Source organism: Salvia splendens, chromosome 22 (assembly GCF_004379255.2).
Source record: "Salvia splendens isolate huo1 chromosome 22, SspV2, whole genome shotgun sequence".
Lineage (NCBI taxonomy): Eukaryota > Viridiplantae > Streptophyta > Magnoliopsida > Lamiales > Lamiaceae > Salvia > Salvia splendens.
In genome coordinates this window covers 17,796,171-17,817,396 of record NC_056053.1, presented here as the reverse complement: position 1 = coordinate 17,817,396, position 21,226 = coordinate 17,796,171, and the positions used below count along the sequence as shown (strand labels likewise).

At 36.4% G+C, this 21,226-nt stretch overlaps 4 protein-coding genes across 11 annotated transcripts; 2 read left to right on the top strand and 2 right to left on the bottom strand.

The window, feature by feature from the left end:
• The first annotated feature begins 576 nt into the window (after window positions 1-576).
• On the top strand, window positions 577-4,366 carry LOC121788067 (uncharacterized protein At4g38062-like). Its single transcript, XM_042186931.1, has 2 exons — window positions 577-762; window positions 1,587-4,366. Exon 2 carries the CDS (start codon window positions 1,608-1,610, stop codon window positions 4,167-4,169), a length of 2,562 nt encoding a protein of 853 aa, XP_042042865.1. The 5' UTR covers window positions 577-762; window positions 1,587-1,607; the 3' UTR covers window positions 4,170-4,366.
• A 662-nt stretch (window positions 4,367-5,028) lies between these two features.
• On the top strand, window positions 5,029-10,300 carry LOC121788068 (mechanosensitive ion channel protein 2, chloroplastic-like). 6 transcript variants are annotated; one of them, XM_042186937.1, is made up of 13 exons: window positions 5,029-5,121; window positions 5,201-5,260; window positions 5,457-5,608; window positions 5,837-5,960; window positions 6,108-6,205; window positions 6,278-6,391; window positions 6,888-6,948; window positions 7,703-7,852; window positions 7,987-8,097; window positions 8,363-8,530; window positions 8,635-8,748; window positions 8,997-9,053; window positions 9,413-10,300. In XM_042186937.1, exons 1-13 carry the CDS (start codon window positions 5,044-5,046, stop codon window positions 10,205-10,207), a joined length of 2,082 nt encoding a protein of 693 aa, XP_042042871.1. In that variant the 5' UTR covers window positions 5,029-5,043; the 3' UTR covers window positions 10,208-10,300. The 6 variants fall into 6 exon arrangements, with proteins under 6 accessions (XP_042042871.1, XP_042042869.1, XP_042042867.1 ...); XM_042186935.1 differs by having other exon boundaries at window positions 5,451-5,608; XM_042186933.1 differs by having other exon boundaries at window positions 5,445-5,608.
• A 65-nt stretch (window positions 10,301-10,365) lies between these two features.
• LOC121788070 (O-fucosyltransferase 31-like) lies at window positions 10,366-14,942 on the bottom strand. Of its 3 annotated transcripts, XM_042186939.1 has the most exons (11): window positions 14,807-14,942; window positions 14,223-14,387; window positions 13,147-13,209; window positions 12,956-13,037; window positions 12,769-12,842; window positions 12,569-12,657; window positions 12,223-12,426; window positions 11,498-11,768; window positions 11,173-11,400; window positions 10,896-11,093; window positions 10,366-10,806 (listed from the first exon to the last, which is right to left on the bottom strand). In XM_042186939.1, exons 2-11 carry the CDS (start codon window positions 14,355-14,357, stop codon window positions 10,597-10,599), a joined length of 1,554 nt encoding a protein of 517 aa, XP_042042873.1. In that variant the 5' UTR covers window positions 14,358-14,387; window positions 14,807-14,942; the 3' UTR covers window positions 10,366-10,596. The 3 variants fall into 3 exon arrangements, with proteins under 3 accessions (XP_042042873.1, XP_042042872.1, XP_042042874.1); XM_042186938.1 differs by lacking the exon at window positions 14,807-14,942 and having other exon boundaries at window positions 14,223-14,653; XM_042186940.1 differs by lacking the exon at window positions 14,807-14,942 and having other exon boundaries at window positions 12,769-12,839; window positions 14,223-14,651.
• A 1,522-nt stretch (window positions 14,943-16,464) lies between these two features.
• LOC121787076 (MADS-box protein SVP-like) lies at window positions 16,465-20,936 on the bottom strand. Its single transcript, XM_042185694.1, has 5 exons — window positions 20,408-20,936; window positions 17,587-17,665; window positions 17,291-17,497; window positions 16,806-17,005; window positions 16,465-16,712 (listed from the first exon to the last, which is right to left on the bottom strand). Exons 1-5 carry the CDS (start codon window positions 20,587-20,589, stop codon window positions 16,694-16,696), a joined length of 687 nt encoding a protein of 228 aa, XP_042041628.1. The 5' UTR covers window positions 20,590-20,936; the 3' UTR covers window positions 16,465-16,693.
• Window positions 20,937-21,226: the final 290 nt, after the last annotated feature.

The following is a 21,226-nucleotide window of genomic DNA, read 5'->3' as shown; positions in this document are numbered from 1 at the left end:
AACAATCATGAGCGATTATTTAAATCTTAATACTTTTATTCTTCACCAATTCCTTAGCACCCACAATTATATTTATTCATCTTTTTTCTTTCACTATCCATGTGCGATAGTATCTCGTACGGACCGGTAAATAAAATGGCATACTGAAAAAATATGTGATGAGATAATATCGATGGATAAAAATGAGCCAACTTTTATAGTTAATACCAAAATGTCAAACATATTATTGTCTATCGACTGAATAAATATGGAGTAATTGTTAGTAATTTGGAATAATTTTTTGTTTTTTTGTAATTTATTTTGTTTTCTGGTTATTAATTTCATTGCATAATCATCAACGTCTATGGCATAGCGAAATAGTTTTAGGCAACATTTCATGTTTCTTTTCCTTTTATTTTTAAAGAATTTATTTAATTGGATCCAATTTAGGCCAAAGCCCAATGTAAATATAGTATGGTAGTCGCGTCTAACGGCTAGTATCCAGTAATTTAAAACGAATCCATCATAATACGGCGTCGTTTGAGGCAAGAAAACGACTACTTTTACCTCCAACATATTCGAACTCCAACGGCTCTCTTTTCAGTTTTATCTGAACCAACTTTTTTCTCATACTTTCATCTTGTTGAATCCTCCCATTTACACACATTTCAGCAACGAACACACACACACAAACACGCACATACACACATATAGAGAATGACGGAATCGGATTTCCCGACCTCTATTGAATGCTAGCTGCTTTCTTAAATCTGAGAAATAAAGGTAATTTCTTCCCCCTTTAGGTTTTCAAACGATTTTATCAGAGTATCATAATCTATTTCGACCTAGTTGCTTTTGATAGCATGTCGAAATGTTCATGTATCTTGGGGGGTTTTTCCCCTTTTCTGCTCATCTACAATTCTACCAAGATTTTTTTCCTTTTTAGTTTGAAGGTTCTTTATGTGTACTATGTCAACAATAATGATTTGGATGTATGCTTGAAATGTGGATGTAATTTTGATTAGAAATTGAGCCTCATCGTTTATACATACCAAGATTTTACGAACAGAAAGTTTGGCTGGTAGAATATTGACAATTGCAAAAAAGTAATATCCCAAAATTCAGGCAGAATAGTTTTTTCTTATGTTGGTGTTTTGGATTTTCTTGGTTTGTGATGTAGTTATAAACTTCTCAGTTTTAGCAGATGTGCTCTATTTCCATTGTTTGGCTGATTTTTATTGTAACTGCATCAATTCAGACTGGATTTTCACTTCAGACCTTGGTTTGATAGTGATTCTGAATTTAATTTGTTGGTATGCTCTATTTTAGTGTTAAAAATTCAGTTATCAGATAGAATCAGTTGCTCAGTCTTTCATGTTGCATCTTGGAATCAAATCTTCTTTGATTGCTTTTAGTGGTAGAAGAAACCTTCTTCCATTTCACAAATGAATGGGCCATATTTACATAATAGTACATCAAGTTTAATGTTAAATGCACATCCAACGTGTCTCGAATATAATGTTTGGATGATTTAGTTCAGTGCCGGCTTTATCTTGTCCGTGGAGCCAAATCGTTTTCTTAAGTTCCCTGGCCTGTGTTGTCTGCAGGAGTTGCTGCAAAATCAGAAAATGGAAGCTGTCTATGAAGAGCTTGATGATGCTAAAGCTGAGCTTGAAAAGCTGAGGGAGCAGTACCGTGTTAAAGTCGAATTAGCTGAAACTTTAATGAGATTCAACAATGACCAAGTGAGCAAGAATAAAGAGGCAAGTTCCAAGCTAGAGAAACTAGCTGAGGAACTAAATGAGAAAGAAGGTGAAATCGCTACTGCCAAGCAAGTATATGATGAGCTCAAGACTAATCTGGCAGAGAAGGAATCAATCATCAGGCGTGTTACATCTGCACATGATAAACTTCGTGTTGATTGCAATGAGAAGCTTCACAAGTTAGAAGAAGAGAATAAGGCGCTGGCATCGGCTTTGGATGATTCAAATGGTAAAAATTTCAATCAGGAGCAGCAGATCAGTGCACTCAAACAAGAGGTTGAAGGAGTTAAGAGGCTTTTGAATGTTTCGCAGAAGAAATCTGCAGAAAGTGAGAGTAGGACTGTGACATCCAAAGATGTGGGAGTGAGGGAGGATGCTTTCTTCAAATTAGAAGAGGAAAAGAAGAAGTTGGAAAATCAGCTGAAATGGAAGAAGGAACAGTTTGTTCATTTAGAGGAGGCACATGATAAGCTTCGGAAGAATTTTAAGATGAGGGAAAAAGAGTGGGAGAAGGAGAGAGCTGAGCTTGTTCATGGCATCTCCTCTTTGGAGGAAAAGTTGGAATCTCAAACTAGAATTTCACAAGATCTTCAAAAACGGCTAGAGATGTGCAACAGCGCGCTAGCTCATGCTGAATCCAAGAGGAAAGTCATGGAAGTTCAGCTGTTGGAATCAAAAACGAGCTTGGACAATGTCTGTGCTGAATATGATGAGGCTAAGTTAAATTTTGACAACTTGGCCACTCAAAGGGATCAAGAAATCGCAACTTTGAGGAGCTCGTTGGGTACGAAGGACATACTATACAAAGAGATGGAGTATCAGTTCAGGAAGCTGGAGCAAGAGAAACAAGAGCTACTGGTTTCCCTGAAAGATCACCAAGAAGCTCAAATTCGTGAATCAAGCTTTTCTTCAGCTTCTAAGCTTCAAAACAAGCTCAAGTCTTTAGAACAGGTGCACAAGGGGTGCTCCACAAATCTTAAGGCTAAAGAATCGGAATGGCATTCCCAGATGGAGAAGTTATCACAAGAGTTAGACTACTTCAAGTCTGAAGTAGAAAGCAAGGACTCGTCGTTGAATGAGCTAAACAAAGAACTGGAAGCTTGTGAGTCTTTAACAATGAAGTTGGAATTACTGAACCAGGAGACTTCATTGATGCTACTGGTTTTGAAGTCGGAGTTTTCAGAAGCCCAGTTCAGGCTTGCTGATGATCATTCATGCATGAACCTGAAGAACAAACAGGTGCAGGAAAATGTGTGCGAGTTAATGCAACAGTTGGAGCAAAAGAAAGCTGCTCTTATCAGTGTTCAAGAAGATCTTGAGGACGAAAGGCAGAAAGTAGTGATTTTGTCGAAAAAGGTACAGGCGCTCGAAGAACTGCAATTTCCTCTTCAGAAAGAGGTAGACAGGCTCAAGGAAATGCTAAAAGAATCAACTTCTTCACGCCTGCAATCTGAAGAGCAAATGCTGCTCATACAAGCTGACTTGACCAGGGTTCGTGAAGCCCTTGAAAGAGCAGACGATGAACTGTATGAGAAGTTCCGCGAAGCAAATGAAATAGAATTTGAACTGCGGATGTGGAAATCCGTGGCTGAACAGCTGGAAGCCAACCTCAAGCAAAACCATCAAATGCGTAAAGAAGTTGAAGCTTCTCTCCTTGCACAAACAGAGATGGAGCTGAACCTTAAGCAAGAGAAACAAAGCCTTAGCCATCAGCTCGAAGAAAAAGAGAGAGAAATAGACGACCTTCAGCAGCAGCTTGTTATGAAGGCTACAATAGCAGAAACCTCATCTTGGAATGCTGAAGAAGATTCACTTCCTCAAGTTGATGTGAGGAAGAGCCTTCACCAGCTTGTGGAAGAAAAAGACCAGAGAATAAGTGATCTGCAGCAGCTTGTTGCATCACTGGAACATGAGTTTGACAGTTCCTCGATCTCGTTCTCTTCCAGACTGTCTCAGATGCAGAGAGAGATGAATGTTCTCCGTGAATCATGGGAGAAGATCAAGGCAGATGGAGTGCTCAAGGAGATAGAGATTCAAGAGAAGAACATCATGATCACCGAGCTAGAAAATGATTTCCATAGCCTAACAAAGAGAGTTCAGCAAGATAAGATTGAAGATGAAGTGCAGAAGCAAGAGCTGGAGATCCGCAGATGTGAACTTGACTCCAAGATTTCCACTTCAGAGAAAACCATCAAGATCTTATCGTCAGAAAATCAGAAACTGGTCGATACAATCGGATCGCTCTCTGAGAAAATGAACAAATTAACAGCTGAAGATCTTCAACTTATGGAAAGATTGGGAAGTATTGTGAAGTCATTGCCTGGAGATGAAGAACAGGAGAACATCAACATTATTTCACCTCCCATGAAGAAAGTTGAAGCCATTTGTGAGGGAAGATCGCCACTGAGAGCCATAGTTTACAATTAACTGCAGCTTGCTTCATGCTTATTTATTTACTGACACTATTTTGGTTTTGTATAATTCATTGATATTTTTTCTTCCTGGAAAGTCTTATTCCACTCTTCTTTTCAGAATTCTGTTCTTAGTTGATTTCCTCGTTTGGCAGTTAATGTATTGCTTAATTCCACATTTTATTACGTGTGCATCATAAGTAATTATTATTCTCTATTGAGTATTGCTTATAAATACAGCATTTGAATTATGTTACCGGCTAGGTATATCCATATGGCATACATAGACAAGTTTAAATTTTTTTAAAAAAAAAGCATTTTACTTCAAAAATTTCGACTAGAATGAGTAATTCTTTTAGCTTAGATTACCACTTTTAAAAGAGAGAACAAAACAAATTGATCATTTTTGTCCTAGCGTAGAAAAGTGTGCAAATATTCCCAAGATTTAAAATTCTAATAGCAAATGGTCCAACAATTTGGCTGTATACATTCACATTTTTCACATTATATATATCGTCGAGTGGCACAAAATTAAAGAAGGAACCAAAAGTCAATGGTATATGCACGTAGATAATCTAAATGAAAATGGATAAGAAAAAATAATAAAAAAATGAATTAGTATGATATAAAATTTATTTATTAAAAATAGCGAAGTAAAATAAAAATATGTAGTAGTGCCAAATGGTGATATGAGATGTTTAATGATAAAAATTGAGGTAATAAATTTTAATTACAGTATTTTGCTTTTTTTACATTTATTGAACTGTGGAGTAAAAAAATGGGTTCTTGTCTTTTTTATTTGCACAATACTTACACGTGTGTGTGTATATATATATATATATATATATGTTGAATATGGAGACAGATATTTTTAATTTCATCATCCAATTATGGATATCTTCAGTTCTCTGCAGCTATCTCTGGAGCTTGGAATTCGGAGTAACTATGAAACTAAGACACGATTTCGAGTGCGCAGCGTTCAATTTTTGTCTCTAATTCAATTAATTAGCTATTGTTTACTAAATTTCACCATGTCTCAAGCTGCAGAATTCAGAATCGCGAGGCAAATTTTGTGTTCTCCGCGCTAATTTATCATCATTTTCGGCTGTAATTTCCCCGCTCTCTAGGATTTTTATTAAATCTTTTGGTACCAATTTTTGTTTGAAATGAAGATTTTTTCTTCTTCCTTTCTCAGAAAATCAGGAAATTTATTCTGAGAGGAAGAAGAAAAAAATCTTCAGGAAGTCGTAAATATGAACTTTGTAAGTGAGAGAATAATTATTTGTTACAGTTTCAGGAACAGTGTGGTTGGAGTAGAGATCTTTCGAAGAGGATAAAGAGAGGAGCATGCGTAATCTCATCTAGGAATCACAGACTTAAATGCCACTGTTTTTTAAATAGAGTGCCCTCTTTCGATGCTGCGAATATAAAGAATGCCACTTCAACTTTAGCAAGGTACTCCTACTTAATTACTTTTGTTGCCTTTAACAGGGTGATTACTTCTTTGCTTTAAATGATTTTAATTGATCAGTAACATATGTTGATTAGATTTTTGTTGATCCTTATTTTGACTATCGTTTCTTCTTTACTGATAATCGACTAATCTCATTAATCTAACTCACAATGTTGATAATAAAAATTACCGGAAAAAAATGTACTGTTAAAAATCTTGGGATTTTGCAGATCATTGAATCAGCTGCCAGGAAATCCCCATGTGATCAAATTGGCTTCAGCTGTAGGTTTTGTTATTTTTGCAATATGGGGACTCAGGCCGCTTGTCAGACAATGCAGAAACATATTTTTCGGGGTACGTGGTTGGTAATGCAGTTTCTCCTTGTCAAAACTCACTGTTGTATGCTTTCTATGAAACAATTATATGGAAAGAGGCTACATGAAGTTGGGTTGACTCTTTTTATTGCCTATATTAAACCACCTTCCATCATACTTAATGCAGAAAAGTGATAGCAGCTGGCGAAGAAGCAGCACATTTCATGTCACAGCCTCTTACATTCAACCGTTACTGCTATGGGCAGGAGCAATCTACATCTGCAGGTTGGTTATTGAGGAAATAAAAACAGAAATACCCGTTTTGTGACTTACTGAGTGGAACTCAATCTCTTACAGAGCATTGGATCCAATGATTCTTCCCTCCGAAGCTGGCCAGATTGTTAAAAAGCGGGTCCTAAATTTTGTCAGATCATTATCAACAGTGCTGGCCTTTGCATATTTATTCTCAAGGTCAGTATCACTCTCTGTCGGTTAATACTGTTATATGCTAATAGTATCTCTACATGTGTAATTGTTGTGCCTGCCTGTTTGCTCAAAGTTTGACATAGCTGTGAAATGCACTTTTCACTATCACTATCACTATCACTATCACTATCAGGTCTTCAGGGGTTGCTTCATTCTATTTCGAGTAGTTGGTTACCGTAATTGTTTACATTCTTTTGTTTTTCTTGATGGGCCTTAATTATATTCTACAAATACATAGACGCTGTCATTTGGGTCTTCAGGGGTTGCTTCATTCTATGTCTTGACTTTTGGTTCATAAGACTTCAATGATCTTTGCATGTTCGTTCCTAATTTTCGATGTCAGATAAACCTCTTGGTACCTGTTGTATAAATATGTCGTGAACTGGTGAACTGAAACAAGCTTTCCTTTTTCCAAACTATTTTACATGGCACAACTGCTCCTGGATAGAGGACTAAAACTTTGTTGCAATACTTTATGCAGTGTATTTCAGCAAGCACAAAAATTCTTCATGGAGACGAATGAATTCACGGATGCTAGTAATGTGCGTTCCATCTCCTATGCAGCAAATTTACACTAGAGATTTGTGCATGGTGCATATATCTTGACTACCAGCAATAACATTCTAAATTAATAATACTCAAGTTCCTTTCCTTTTAAGTAGAAGCACCTTGCTACCACAGTTTTATTGTTTCGTTGAGTGTTTGTTAAATAACATCTTATTTCACATAGTTCTTGTATAGATGGGTGACGAATGTGATGCAAACACTAATTTGGTCTGGTTTCATGTTGAATGATCATCTTAAGCAAGTAGAGAGGGTATCATTTGGCATATAGTTTAATGTCAACAAAAAACTAGTAGAACTTAACTCACTAAACATGAACTGCAAACGGCATTCAATATTGAACACCTCGTGTAACATATATCATAATTTCAGTTTTGAACTTTAGATGCCTGACCATTATACCCAGTTAATATACTTAGTAAATAATGCTAATTTTGTTTAAAACAAAAAAAACTCTAAAATCATATTTTATTATGTTTATGTTCATAAATTAGGATCCTACGATATCCAAATTTTCCTCAGCCCATTCAGTTTTTTCTAGCTGATAGTGACTGTTGCATTCTACAACCAAGTCCTGAAATCAATTTCAGGTGCAAAGGTTTTTGGTTCTAAGGGAAAGTGTTGTGAATGAGAGATTAAGACACCGAAACTGTTGTATGCTTAAAAGACCGAAACATTTCTGAAAAAAAGGAAGATCCTTAATGGGGAATGTATCATTTTGCTTCTTGGCAGATGGGCTTCCAGTTTGTTGGCAGAACTGTATACACAGCTGTGTGGGTAGCTGCCGTGTCATTGTTCATGGAGTTGCTAGGTTTCTCAACCCAAAGATGGATCACGGCTGGAGGGTTCGGGACAGTTTTGATCACTCTCGCTGGACGTGAGGTTTGTAAAAGTTCTAATTTCTCTGCATAAGGTTTTCAATTTAGCTTTGCTAGGCTATTTTAATAGTCTTGAGACTCTTGACTCTTGCATGCCTCTGAAAAGCATATAATACTATTTTTTTTATTTTTTTGCAGATTTTCACAAATTTCCTTTCAAGTGTGATGATTCATACGACCAGGCCATTTGTCTTGAATGAATGGATTCAAACAAAGATTCAAGGCTCTGAAGTTTCTGGGACAGTTGAGGTTCGTATTGGGTCTTTCTTTTATAAATTATTCAATTTTAAATGAAAATTGATATGCTGGACAATTCTTAAATGTTTCTTGTCTAAAGTCGCTGAATTATGTCCACTGTCTGGATGATATTTATATCCAAACTATTTACCTTCCGTGCTTCCTAGTTTCGGAATCAATTGAGTGATGCTCAGACTTCAGAGTGTCAGTAGATTTCATTCTAAATATGTTACTCAGGCTTCCTGTTAATAATGTTTGTGCAATTTCATTTCTGAAGCATGTTGGATGGTGGTCACCGACTATTATTAGAGCTGATGACCGTGAAGCTGTCCACATTCCGAACCACAAATTCACAATGAATATTGTAAGAAATCTCAGTCAAAAGACTCACTGGCGCATTAAAACTCATCTGGCGATCAGTCATTTAGATGTTGGCAAAGTCAATGTGAGGATTCTGTTAAACTTTTCATTCATATTGAGTGGGTTATCTAATATCAAGTTCGTCATGAATTAGATTACTTACCAGTTGTACTATGGCCCTCTATGCAGAAAATTGTAGCAGATATGCGCAAGGTTCTGTCGAAGAATCCACAAGTGGAACAACAGAAACTGCATAGAAGAGTATTCCTAGACAATATTGATCCCGAAAATCAGGCCCTATTGGTTAGTTTCGATATCCTCGACTCTTGGGGATTATCCTATAGTATTTTATCCCGGTCTCTCTTTCGGCTATTTTAGAAATCTTACTCCTGCAGGGTAAAAGTTTATGCCGTATGGTTATATTACATTTTCTAAGCATGATTTCTTTTTAGGAATTTTCTGTGCTTCACAGCAAAGATATCTAAGAACCAAATGATAAATTATTTTTTGATGCATGCTTTAATGTGATCTCATAAACTCCAAATATTCAGATACTGGTGTCCTGCTTTGTGAAGACCTCCCGTTTTGAAGAATATTTGTGCGTTAAGGTAAGAATTCAATTTTTCGATCCTTCACTCTTCGTTAGGACATCGTATACACTCTGCATTCCTAACTCCATAACAAATCACGTACAGATTTAAATTAAGGCATGCGTATTCTATATGATGGCCTATCCTGATAATTGTTATCGATCTGCATATCTGTGTTTTTCGTCCGTTTCTATTTGATAATTCCTCCTTTTTTTTGGTGATGAGGAAGTGAGTTCATGGGTATAACAAAATTTTGAATTAGATTTTGCAGAACCAATTCAAAGATGTTTAAAAAAATTGTTTATTTAGTCTGTAATTTGTACTTGCTTGATTTAAATGGATTGAGCTTACTTGGTTTTCATTGCTAACAAAAACAGGAAGCTATTCTTCTAGACCTTCTAAGGGTAATTTCACACCATCGTGCTCGATTAGCCACACCCATCCGCACACTTCAGAAAGTATACAGAGATGCCGATTTGGATGATATACCATTTTCAGATTCTCCCTTTTCCTGGGGAGCTACTTCAAAACATCCATTACTGTTGGTCGAGCCTTCCAATAAAATCGACGGGGGGGATAAGATCAAACCACACGTCCGATCTACACATATAAATGGCGAAGAAGATGAAAAGGCTACACCAAGATCAACACAGTCAGCTGCAGATGGTAAAGAGGATGATACTAAAGGTGAAAATATCGATACAAAGCCCAAAGAAACGGAAGTTGGAGACCACAGTAGAAAAGAGGCGCAAACGACAGAGGCCAAAGTTGGTGAGGAGTCTGGAAGAGGGACCAAGGAAGTGAAATCATCTCCATGGGACACTAATAAGCTTGGAAATGCTGCTACTAAAGCCCCCAATTCCGAGGAGAAGCTCCTGGAGGGCGTCCCGTCTACTTCGCAAGTTAAACAAGATGCTAGACAACAGGCGACACAAGCTCCTCCTCCAACCAAACCTTCTTCTCTGGAAGAGAACATAGTTCTTGGTGTTGCGTTGGATGGCTCGAAAAGAACCCTTCCCATCGACGAAGATACGAACCCTGAAGATATGAAAGAATTGGCTCGGTTGCATAGTGGCAGTGGGCCTGCAGTGACTCATATGGAAAAGAAGGATACTAAACAGTCCAATACAACAGGATCTCCAAGTAGTGATCAGAAAGATCAGCAAGATTAGTTGAATCCTCTTTCCTTCCAGTAGCCACAGTTGTAATTTAGACACTGTAAATAGTCATCCTTACATAATACTTATAATAATTTACAAAGTAAACCATCTAGAATATAAATTTATAGTACCAACTAAACAAGAAATATACAAAAAACACAAAGCAGGCATGAACACAAGAAACAAACCAAGCTTATGACACATAAAATAATGAGGGATACACCACCACACCAGAATCTACTATGATTTAAACTCGAGTAGATAATTTACAACCCCAAAATGAATCTATCTCGGAGTGACTGTGCAGGTCATGACGCGCCCTGTTCTATAAGTAACTGCAGAATGGGTTGTCGTTTATTTTATAAATAGTACGAGACTGATACAGTGAGCCGTAAGGTGCCTCAAGCGTTGCACATGCAATCAGGAGCGGGGTAAGTGTATATGGACTGTGTAGGTTTGCGTAATCTCAGCTGTCCTTGCCTGTTATTGTGCCCTAAAACAACGGCTTCTTCAAACTCCGGCCAACTCAGGCTCTTGTTCAAGAAAAGCTGCCCTAGCAACGCCATGTTTGGCCTTATGGTCTTCTTGTTTTCATATGTTCGATGCCCCACCTGAGAATCCATGAGAACTCGGATTTTAATCAATAACTAGTTCGATGCAATGAGCGAAAGAGAGAAGTCGGACCAAGAGAGGAGCTTACAATAGCATTATGCATATTTCCTGGCGAAGCAGAAATAAAGATATCACTGTGCATGCTGACATAGTAATCAACTGCTGCTAATAATGAAGCCTTTCCTTTAATCTGAGCTCTTTCTTCTGATGATGCCAGGCTCTTTTTGTCCTCCATAAGTGGAAACAAACTCCGTAATGTTGAGATCCTAGCTTCCCCTCCATATACCTAAAATAGACGAACGACATGAAAACAAACTTCATTGAAATGCATGATTAGTTAACTAAGGTTAATAATTGTTACTGACCTTATGGGATGCTAGATACAAGCGAGTACTGTTGTCGAATCCTAAAGCTGCCAGCAGCAATCCAATCTCTTCCGGAGTCAATGGGCACCGCCCTCGACTCCTTAACTCCTCGTCAGTGAATTGGGAATTTAACACCCTTCCCTGCCAAATAACCTGTCGGTACTTGGCCAGAGCCAACTTCTCAGCCTTGCCTCCACCAAAGTCACATGCCGAGTGGGCGGCCATGTCCTGACAAATACATCCAGATTTAAGCATTCATGCTATATACTATGAGAAACACTTGGGAAGTTAGGTCACAGTGATATGAATGAGAACAGCAGCAGACCTTGTCAAAGCGAAGATGGAGAACGACAAACTTCCCAGTCCCTTGCCAGCCTTTAGCATCGGTGACTTTCTGTTGGTAGTTGGTGCCATCTGCACCACTTGAACTAGGAGAATTCCTGAGGTGACTCACAAGAGCATCCCCAAGAGATCTGATATGGGGAACAAAAACCAAAGCCTGAAAGTTGACTTTGCATCGTAGTCGTTGGATCTCCTCAGGCATATTGTCGAAGGCCAGACGGTGAGAAAATGGTGCAATTGCAGCGATTCCATAACTGGACATTCCGAAGATGCTAAAGTTACACAACATTGAAAATGAAGCGCATAACTAGAAAAAAGAGGATTTTTCTTTCTGGTCAGCAGGGAAACATGCCAATAAATATTATGTTTTCGAGTTCTATTAGCATTATACTGACAGAGTACTCCAATACAATGGTGAATCTCTTCATCCATGAGAATTCATCATATTAGAAAAGCAGTGAGTCTGCGTTCTTTTTTTAATAGATAACATGAGCTTTATACTCTTTGAACAAACTCATCAGAGCTACTCTGTCACTGAAAATTTTTGGAAGTTCATAACAAAATTATGCTATAAACTAAGAACACCTTACTACATGCCCTAAAAGATGACAATTGAAACGAAAGGTAATATTACAATGAGCACGTTATGAAGATTATGCATCGATGTAATTAAATAGACTTGCAAAATATTAGCTCTGGTTTACCAACCTCTCCAAAACAGGTGAAACATTCTCCAGATACCAGTTTGCTGAAGCATGAACAGGTGCTGTTTTAATCCTGGTAGCTCGAATTGCTGTAGCATAATACTCCCGCGTGCTCCAAAAATATTCATCGAGTAACTCTCTAACAATAGATACGTCATCTTTCAGCACGTTAATGAAGTGATCCACATCATATATGTCCGTGAATGTGCTGCAAGAGAGACAAAGAAGTGATAGGTGTGATCCCATTCAGTTACAGCTTTTGGCTTCAACTGAAAATTAACAAGAATATGCATTTGTATCATAGTGCACTAGTATAGAAGGTATGCACAGATGAACTTATAAAAATTTACCTTGAATCTTTCCAGACAGGATTTACTTCAAGATATGGAATTATGAGAGTTGCATTCAAAATTTTGGCTACAGCAACTGCATCACAAATCTTTAACAACAAAAGTACATGCATCAGATAAAGGAGACGACTAATTCCAATCCAGTAAGAAAAACTCTTTGATTATGCTTTACACACATTATACTAACTGTAAGTACTTACTCCCATTCTTTGCTGATTTAGTCCTCCATCAAGGAATACCTGAATATATCCCTGAGATTTCTCTGGCAATGCTGCTTCACACAGAAGCCAATTATAAGGAGACTAAAGGTGAAATACTTCATGCTAAAATTGTTGCACAAACCCCATTATTTTATAGTGTATGCAGCAAGAGTTTCTTATGACTTACTGGAGGTACTATCTGATCGGGCGCAACGTTTCAGTGGTTGTTGAGGAAGCGGCATCCATAGGTCAGCCAGTTGTCTATCAGACTATTGCATAGGGGGGAATGGAAGGAAAATTAAGCATCAGATACTTGAAGAATCGTTGAATTTATTCTTGCTATATGCTAAAAGATACATCAAGTGGTGTCTTACTCACACTTTGGCGCTGCAAAGCACTCTTAAGCAAGCGAGAGTGTCTAGGTTTAGGAGCATTCCACTCCTGCGCTAGATAAATAAGCTATGAGAATCAAAATGTGTCCATACAACAACACCTCTAACAATCAAGACATATAACGCAAACAAGAGTGCCTAGCTACAGCACTAATTAACCAGGCTATGAAAATCAAAATGAGTTAGTCGTCCAATTCAAATAAGAACATCTTTAAAAAACAAGATGTAGCCTTACTTGGTAAACCAGATATAGATATCAGTAATCTAAAATATTAGGACAAGTTGTCTAAGATGGTACGTTGTCAATTAAAAGCCTACACAAAACAACCCCTTGAGCTGCTCAGTAGCCAGTTGGTTCCATATTATTTTTACAGTTGAAGCCAGTCAAAATCTATCACCATGGGCATTTCACACTACAAATTATCAAGCAAACCTCTCTCGAACTTTTACTCTTTAATCCTTCTAAACGGGAAGCTTCCAAAGCAGATTGAGCTACTATTTTAACTCAATTAATGCAAGTAACTCACTAACCTCCAGGTTCTCAACCTACCTACACCAGTTTCAAATATCAGTATCCCATAAGTGCCAAACGATACATGAGAGAAACATTTTTAACCATGTTTGCATCAAGGAAACACTTCCATACTCCAGCAGTATGGAAGGAACCAAAATTGTTCCAGGATTCATATTTTAAGCTAACATAAGTGAACTGAAAAATACATCCTTCCTTCAGCTGTAAGCATTCTTTAACGATGTCTCCAATTTGAGGAAGATGAAATCTATTTCACAAAATAACCATTTACCAGTACCCACAAAGCTATGACAAGAAGAAAAGGAAGATGACAAATAGTACTAATATCAACAGTATTGCTTCTAACCATCACAACATACCAGAATACAACAGAGTTTAAAGTTGCAATTTTTACTTTTTTTTTTAAGAATTCAACGAGTGCAACTCTCTCTCTCTCACAACCCAGTATACAGAACTCAGAAAGTAAGCAAATAGGAAGGCACAAAAGCACACAATACAAAAAAGCACACAGAGTGAGATGAAGAACATACCGAGAGAAGGGAGGGAAAGGCGTGGCTCAAAGGGGTGAATATGCTCGGAAGAAGAAGGGGCAGGAGCAGGACAAGAGCAGCAGCCATAGCTCCTCCTCTATGGCTATCGCTTTGAGAGAGAGAGGGCAGCCTCATAATAATATAGTGGCTGTTGATCTTTATTCACTGCAACGATATTGTTTTTGTTACAAAAATGAAAAAAACATGCTTCAAGTCTTATTCTCGGAACACTACACTAAAGCAGCTTCCATGCTGGAGAGAGAGGGACCCATCCTCATTATCAGCCTCACTAAAGGCATCTCAAATTGCCACCTATACTCAAAAGGCACAGTACTAGTAATACTCTTACCTAAAACAAAAGAATCAAATAAAAAACTACTTTCTCAAACAATTATACCAAGAAATCCACATCTCCATACAAAGATCATTACTTTATCCCACTACAACATAAAGAAAACAACTCTTGATTCCAAAAAAAACGAAAACGACACTAAATTCCTAGGCAATGGGGGAGAGAGAGAGATGAATGATGGGACCGCGACAGCCCAACGGATAGATTTATTGGGAGGAGAGAGACAGCGCACCTCTATACGTGTCTAAAAAGGAGTGAATCGAGAGGTGTGAGAGCTTTCACTTTCCGTGATCAGTGATGTTTCACTTTCCGTGATCAGTGATGCGGTTTACCTATAGCCCTCTATTGACTTCACATCGGACCAAAGAAATCCACCACTCTTTCGGAAAAATGAATGGCCCTCTCTTGCCTTTTAAAGCCTCCACCGCCACCGACACTGCTCTTTCCGCCATCATCATTATAAATACACACATGTGAAGTTCCAATTTTTTTGTGTTCTTTCATTAATGTGCTTCTTTTTTAAAAAATGAAATGTTACTCCGTATTTAATTGAATTGTGCTTTATTATCACATTTTGATGTATTAGTGCTTTTATGGAAGTATGTTTAACATGGATTAGGGGATTAAACATGACTTCAGAATTAAAACAAGATTAATTTTGGGACAGTTGATATTATGTTGAGTGATTCAAGATTTAAACTTAACATAATCCCATTTGTCATTCATTTAGCCTAACTCTTTTAATCAATCAACCTAAATCAACAATTAATACTATAGAGAGACAGAAGAGAGAGTCATTTGAAATGATGATACACTCGTATTTTATATAGAGGAATCTAATTTATTTGATTTGAGGACTAGTTTTTCTTGCTTTTACCTAATTTTTTTATTAATTAATTGTTTTAACGAGTCTGCTGAGTTTAAAACTTCTATTACATATATATTGAGCATTTATTCATATTTTCCTAATTAGCCATTTTGAATCTGAAAACTTTTTATTGGAAGCTTAAATATTGTGAATGATTATTAAACTCTATATAAAGAAAGATCCATGTAATGAAGAGTTGGCAAAATAAGGTTGGAAAAAAAAAAGATGGCTCGGTTTAACATTTTTGGCAAAATGCATAGAAGAAGTAGTACTCCCTCCATTCTTCAAAAGTGATTATAAGTATTAAATGGGGAGAGAAAGAAAGTTAAATATTTAGCTGATGAGAGAAAAAGTGGTTGAGTGTATTAATTGGAAAGAAAAAGTTTTCAGAAATAGTAATGTGTCATTTTTTTTGGACAAATTAAAATTAAAATGTGTCATCTTAAGTGAGACGAGAAGTATACAGTAGTACTATATTATTTAATGTGCAAAATAACCATTCCCATTTTCTTCTTTTACGCTCACAATTTTTTTAGCTATTTTTGCTCTATATATAGACTTTTTTACAATTCCTAATCTTTTTAGGCTTTAAAGGCTATTTTAGTCATTTTACGCCACATTTTTAATCATTTAATACACATTTTGTTAGTGCTAAAATGCTACTCCCTATAAGGCTATAAGTAGACTACATTATTCTAGTATAATTAAAAGTACGTACAAATAATAGTCCTAAAATAATTATGTATTACTACAATACGTGCCAATAAACTCCTAAAATTTTGTGCGAAATGTGTTATCTTAGCATGGATGGAGGGAGTAATACTATCAAGGAAATATGTTTTGGAACACAACACCCTCTGCTGTAGATGAGAGTAGCCAGCCTCTCCCCTAACTGTCATCTTTCTAAATGAAGAAGTTGAGTATTCCATAATCTTTTAGTTTATCACTAAGCTTGATTTCTTTATAGATTGTATCTTGAGCGATTATCTTGCAACAAATTAATGTGTAAAAAAAATTCAACCTTCTACAAAGAAATAGTTTAATTCATTGAGGTGCAAACATTGTGCATAGAATGCATACTAATAACACATGAAACTAATTAAAACTAGATACTAAAACATACTATGAAATACTCCTCCCTAGTAATAAGTTACAGAGTTTAGTATCATTTCTTCTTGTCTTAATACATTAATTCAAACCTTTGGGGTTAGCCACCTAATAAATTTTAATAATCAGCACTTGTATCTGCTGTTAGCCAGAGTAGGGAAGCCTGCAAGCAATCAAGCAAAAATAATCATCTACTATGTTGTGTTAGTGTTGTTCGAAATTAAATGTGACAAGAAAGACGGAGGAGAGGGCTCACCCGAGCTTGAGAGATGTATCGGAGCTGTCGTAGTCTTGAGGAGGACCAAGTGAGTTACTGGCATTGATAGACTCTGAGGACTGGCCTTCGTCGTAGACTATGTTTTCCGATTCAGCTGCCACGGTGTTTCCTCCACCTTCTGATGATATATTAGCCACCTGTTGTCTTAGCCGTTGGTTCTCCTCCATCAGCTGCTTCCCCTGCATATATTATTCGCAACGTAACAACCAAGACCAGACATATATTTTTGGCAACAAGGTTTTCTAGTTCAAACGTAGAGTCGTGATCAATTGAAAACTATCTCAAAATAAGAATTTGAGAACTTATCGGTTGGACACACAAACCATATCAGTTGCTGACTTTCAATCCAACTGACATGATTTTGTGCTGCCAACCGATGAGTTCACAAGTTCTCATTTTAAGATTGTTCTGAACTAATCGCGACCCATGTAACGTATACACAATACACATGTGTAGTTACATACCTTCTCTTGAAGCAGAGTGATCTCATTCATGATTTTCTCTCCCTTTTTCTCCATAACGCGGCTCAATCCGACCTCAAGGGACTTCTCGAGATACTGGAGCTCCTCGATGCTTAATCCTTGAAGCTCCTCCCCTCTCATTTGCTTCAACAGATTGCTTCTCTCAGCTATTTCTTGGCTTAATTTGGAGTGGATGCTATCCTCAACCAGCTACACCATGTTATTCGCTTCTATCATCACCGAAGCAAAATTGAAACAAGTTCGTTTTAAACACAGAGAGAAGAGAACCATATATATACCTGCAGCTCAAGTGATGGTTGCTCCAACTTGTCGAGGTTCTTCCCGTGCAATTTATGTCGTTCGAGTATTTCCTTCATACTACGTAAGATCAAACAAGAGCTAATCAAGCAGAGAAGCTTCTCAATTATGACTCATAAACAACCTTAGACTATTATATATAAATGTAATGATGCTCATCGTGTTATGGAAACCCTAGTAGACGTAATTAATTTTTTAAGTAAGACACCAAAAGGAGTAACAACACATTCATATACGTCTTTCCATAACCGAAAACTTGCATTATTTGAAGCACTCATAGAAACTTGAAGATGATTGAGATAAGAGCAAAAACCAAATCATTGGTACACAATCAAGGCCACTCATTCAACTTATATGCATGCACTAAGATACATTCGAATGGTTTTTTTTTTCTAGCACGTGATTAGTCTTTGATATATCGATTTGGTAGAGTAAGTAATAAGTACTTCTATGAATGAGTCCAATTAGGTTTTTTGTATTGTGCTTACGACCAATATTATTTGCCTTCTACCCTCCACAAATAGTAGGGAAGAGGACAAAAATAAGTATGAAAAGTGGTAAATAGGCACAAAAAACAGTGCAAAATATAAAACAAAAGGCAATTTGAACACGTAATCACTATGGTCGAAAATACTCCTCAGAGGAAACTTATAACGATCACTCTCTTTACGATAAATCATAAATTCTGACTAATTTTTGCATTATTTTATATTAGATTAGACCATCCACGATAGCATCAGACAAGCAATAGTCTAGCCAAAAAACTCTTCATGTCACATCATCATGCCATTCCCATAGCCTATCCACTGCCCTAGCGAAGTAACAACCTAGCAATAGGCTAGCAATAACCTAGCCAATGCCCTAGCCCCTCAAAAATATTGACAAATACGATTTAATTCATTTTAATTGTTGGTGTTTATCAAATATTAAAAAAATGAAATGCAATTGTAAATATAGAGTATAAATAAAATTATTTTAAAAAATTAAAAATAAATAAATAATTGGCTAGCCGATCGCTCGCTGCACAATAGGCGGCCAATAATTGGCTAGCCAGTTAATCCACACCCAACCTCTCGTTTGTTCTGCGCTCGTCCTTACCGTTAGCCGATTGCAATAGTGGACTAGCCTCCCACCCTAGCCGCTAGCCTGTGGCTAGGACGTACGCTAGTCTAGTATTGTGGATGCTCTTAACCATGACCTTTCCCTATCTATCATTGTCATGATAGATGTAATGCTTATCTAGTTATCTATAGGTTCACCGTTCACGCCTTTTAATTCACTAAATTAGAGCAGAATATTCTACACTATAATTGAACCAAAATGGAAAATTCTTATGTTAATCTTAAACACATACAAAATTATATCTAAAAGACATCTCTAGTCCAATCCATCCATCCAAACCAAATTAATATAAATTTCAATCCTAAAATAAATTAAACTAATCAAATTACTAATTAAATATAGTACTATTGTAGCGACATTTAATAGTGTTGAATAATAGTTAGCACAACACTTTTCTTTGCACCACAACGTCTCGGAGCATTTGAGGTACCCTTAATTTAACAATGAGACTGTGTTAAAGAAAATGCTCCAATTTATTAATCCTTTCTTTCTAAATTAAATGTGATAAATTCAATCTAAGAGACTGGTGGAAAGTGAAATTAAGACCTTAACTTGTCATAAAAATCACGCATCATTCTCAAATGAATTAATAATTCATCTCTTCCTCTTTCATAATCTGCATTATGACACTACAAATATAATGTATTAAAATAGAACTAAAATTTAATTATAATACTTATCAAAGAACATGCCAACTTAAAAGGAAAGAATTAACAAACAACGAATCTATGTGACCAAATTTTGTACAACGAAAAACTAATTTATTTAAAAAAAATAGATTTATTTATGCATTTAATTAAAACATATGGATGCATATATAATACATGGAAATTGCATAATTGTGGTCATATATTTATGATTTGTGTATAATTTTTTTAACTTTTTTGGAACCATAAATGTAATTAGTGCATACTTTAATTCAAATTTTAAAAACAATAGAAAAGAAATTCAAATATAAAAATAAAAAATGAGATTAAAAGCTAATAAATCTTTTTAACTTGTCCACTTACTTACATTTATTATTTTAATATATAATTAATACATCAAATTATTAATATAATCCTATTTTAGTGGTACAAAATTGGATTGTTTATGAATGGCTAGTTAACAAAAGCCACTCAAGAATTAAATGCCCCACATGCGTGGCAATACGTCTATATCACTGAATATTTTATCATGCTGTTGAGGCAATAATTATTCTTATGTAACATCAACCATACGCTTAGTAATATTTAACTATAGATATTGAGTTTAGAGATTTAATAGAGCATCAGAATCTCAAGTTGAAAGGACACTAGTATTGATGAAATCAAATCATGCACCAATAATGGCTCAACTAGTAAACGTGAATCTGTTTCGAAATAGCTTCGGCAAGAACAATGAATGCTCTACACCAATCATCATATCCAATTCCACAACACTATGCCTTTCAACAGTAGTAGTCTGCAATTCCAATCGCATTATTGATCCTTTCTATATTTAAATATTAAATTAATTATATAATGGAAGAAAGCAGAGAGCATCACATCAATGTATGCATAGTGCCAGAATAATTCACAAACAACAAATTTGATTAGCAGTAAATTACATACTCTTTTTACTCATTGCATTGTAAAATTGCAATCTAAAATAACACTAAACTTCCATTAACAGAGTGAGAGAGGGGGAGAAAAGGGGAACCTGGAGCTAGCATACTCGAAGAGTTTGCCAGAGGAGGAGAAGATAAGGAGGGCAACGTCAGCATCGCAGAGGACTGAGAGCTCTTCAGCTTTCTTAAACAGACCTCTTCTTCTCTTGGAGAAGGTGACTTGCCGCGCGGTGGCGTTGTCTATTTTCCTAATCTGAATTTTCTCCCTCGCCATGATTTTTTTGCCGAGAATAGAAATAAACAGAGCATGCGATGCGATGAACAGACTTTCCAATTCTAGTGCGGGCGTGTCTCGAAATTGGGAAGAGAGAGAAACACATATATATATATATATATATATATAATGCGGGATTTGGAAAAAGAGGGAAAACTGAATAAGGGTTTTGTTTTGTCACTTTATTAATTGCTCTTATTTTTCCCCTTCCGGAGTAGTTGGAAGCTATGAATGAATTTGCTGGAATTTGGAGAGAGAGAGAGAGATGGAGATGGAGATGGAGATGGAGATGGAGATGGAGATGATGTTTGTGAGAGGGAGAAGGTTTGTTTGTTTGTCAGGCCAATTTAAGAAAATTGTTTTGGAAATATATAGGGGCATTTGTGGTGAGGCATGTCTCAGTATTTTAAAATTTTGATTATTAACTCAATTTTTAATTTGCTCAAGGGGGTATGGCTTAGGAAGAAACACATCACTTCAAGCGACTGCAATTACTTATATATCTTACTTTCCAAATTCATAATAAAATAAAAGTCGGGCTAATAATAGAGACCTGTTAGTTTGATTCGTAAATGTCTGTGAGTGCAATCCGCAGCACATAAATTGAACATAATAGCCTGCAAAATTTAGATCAATC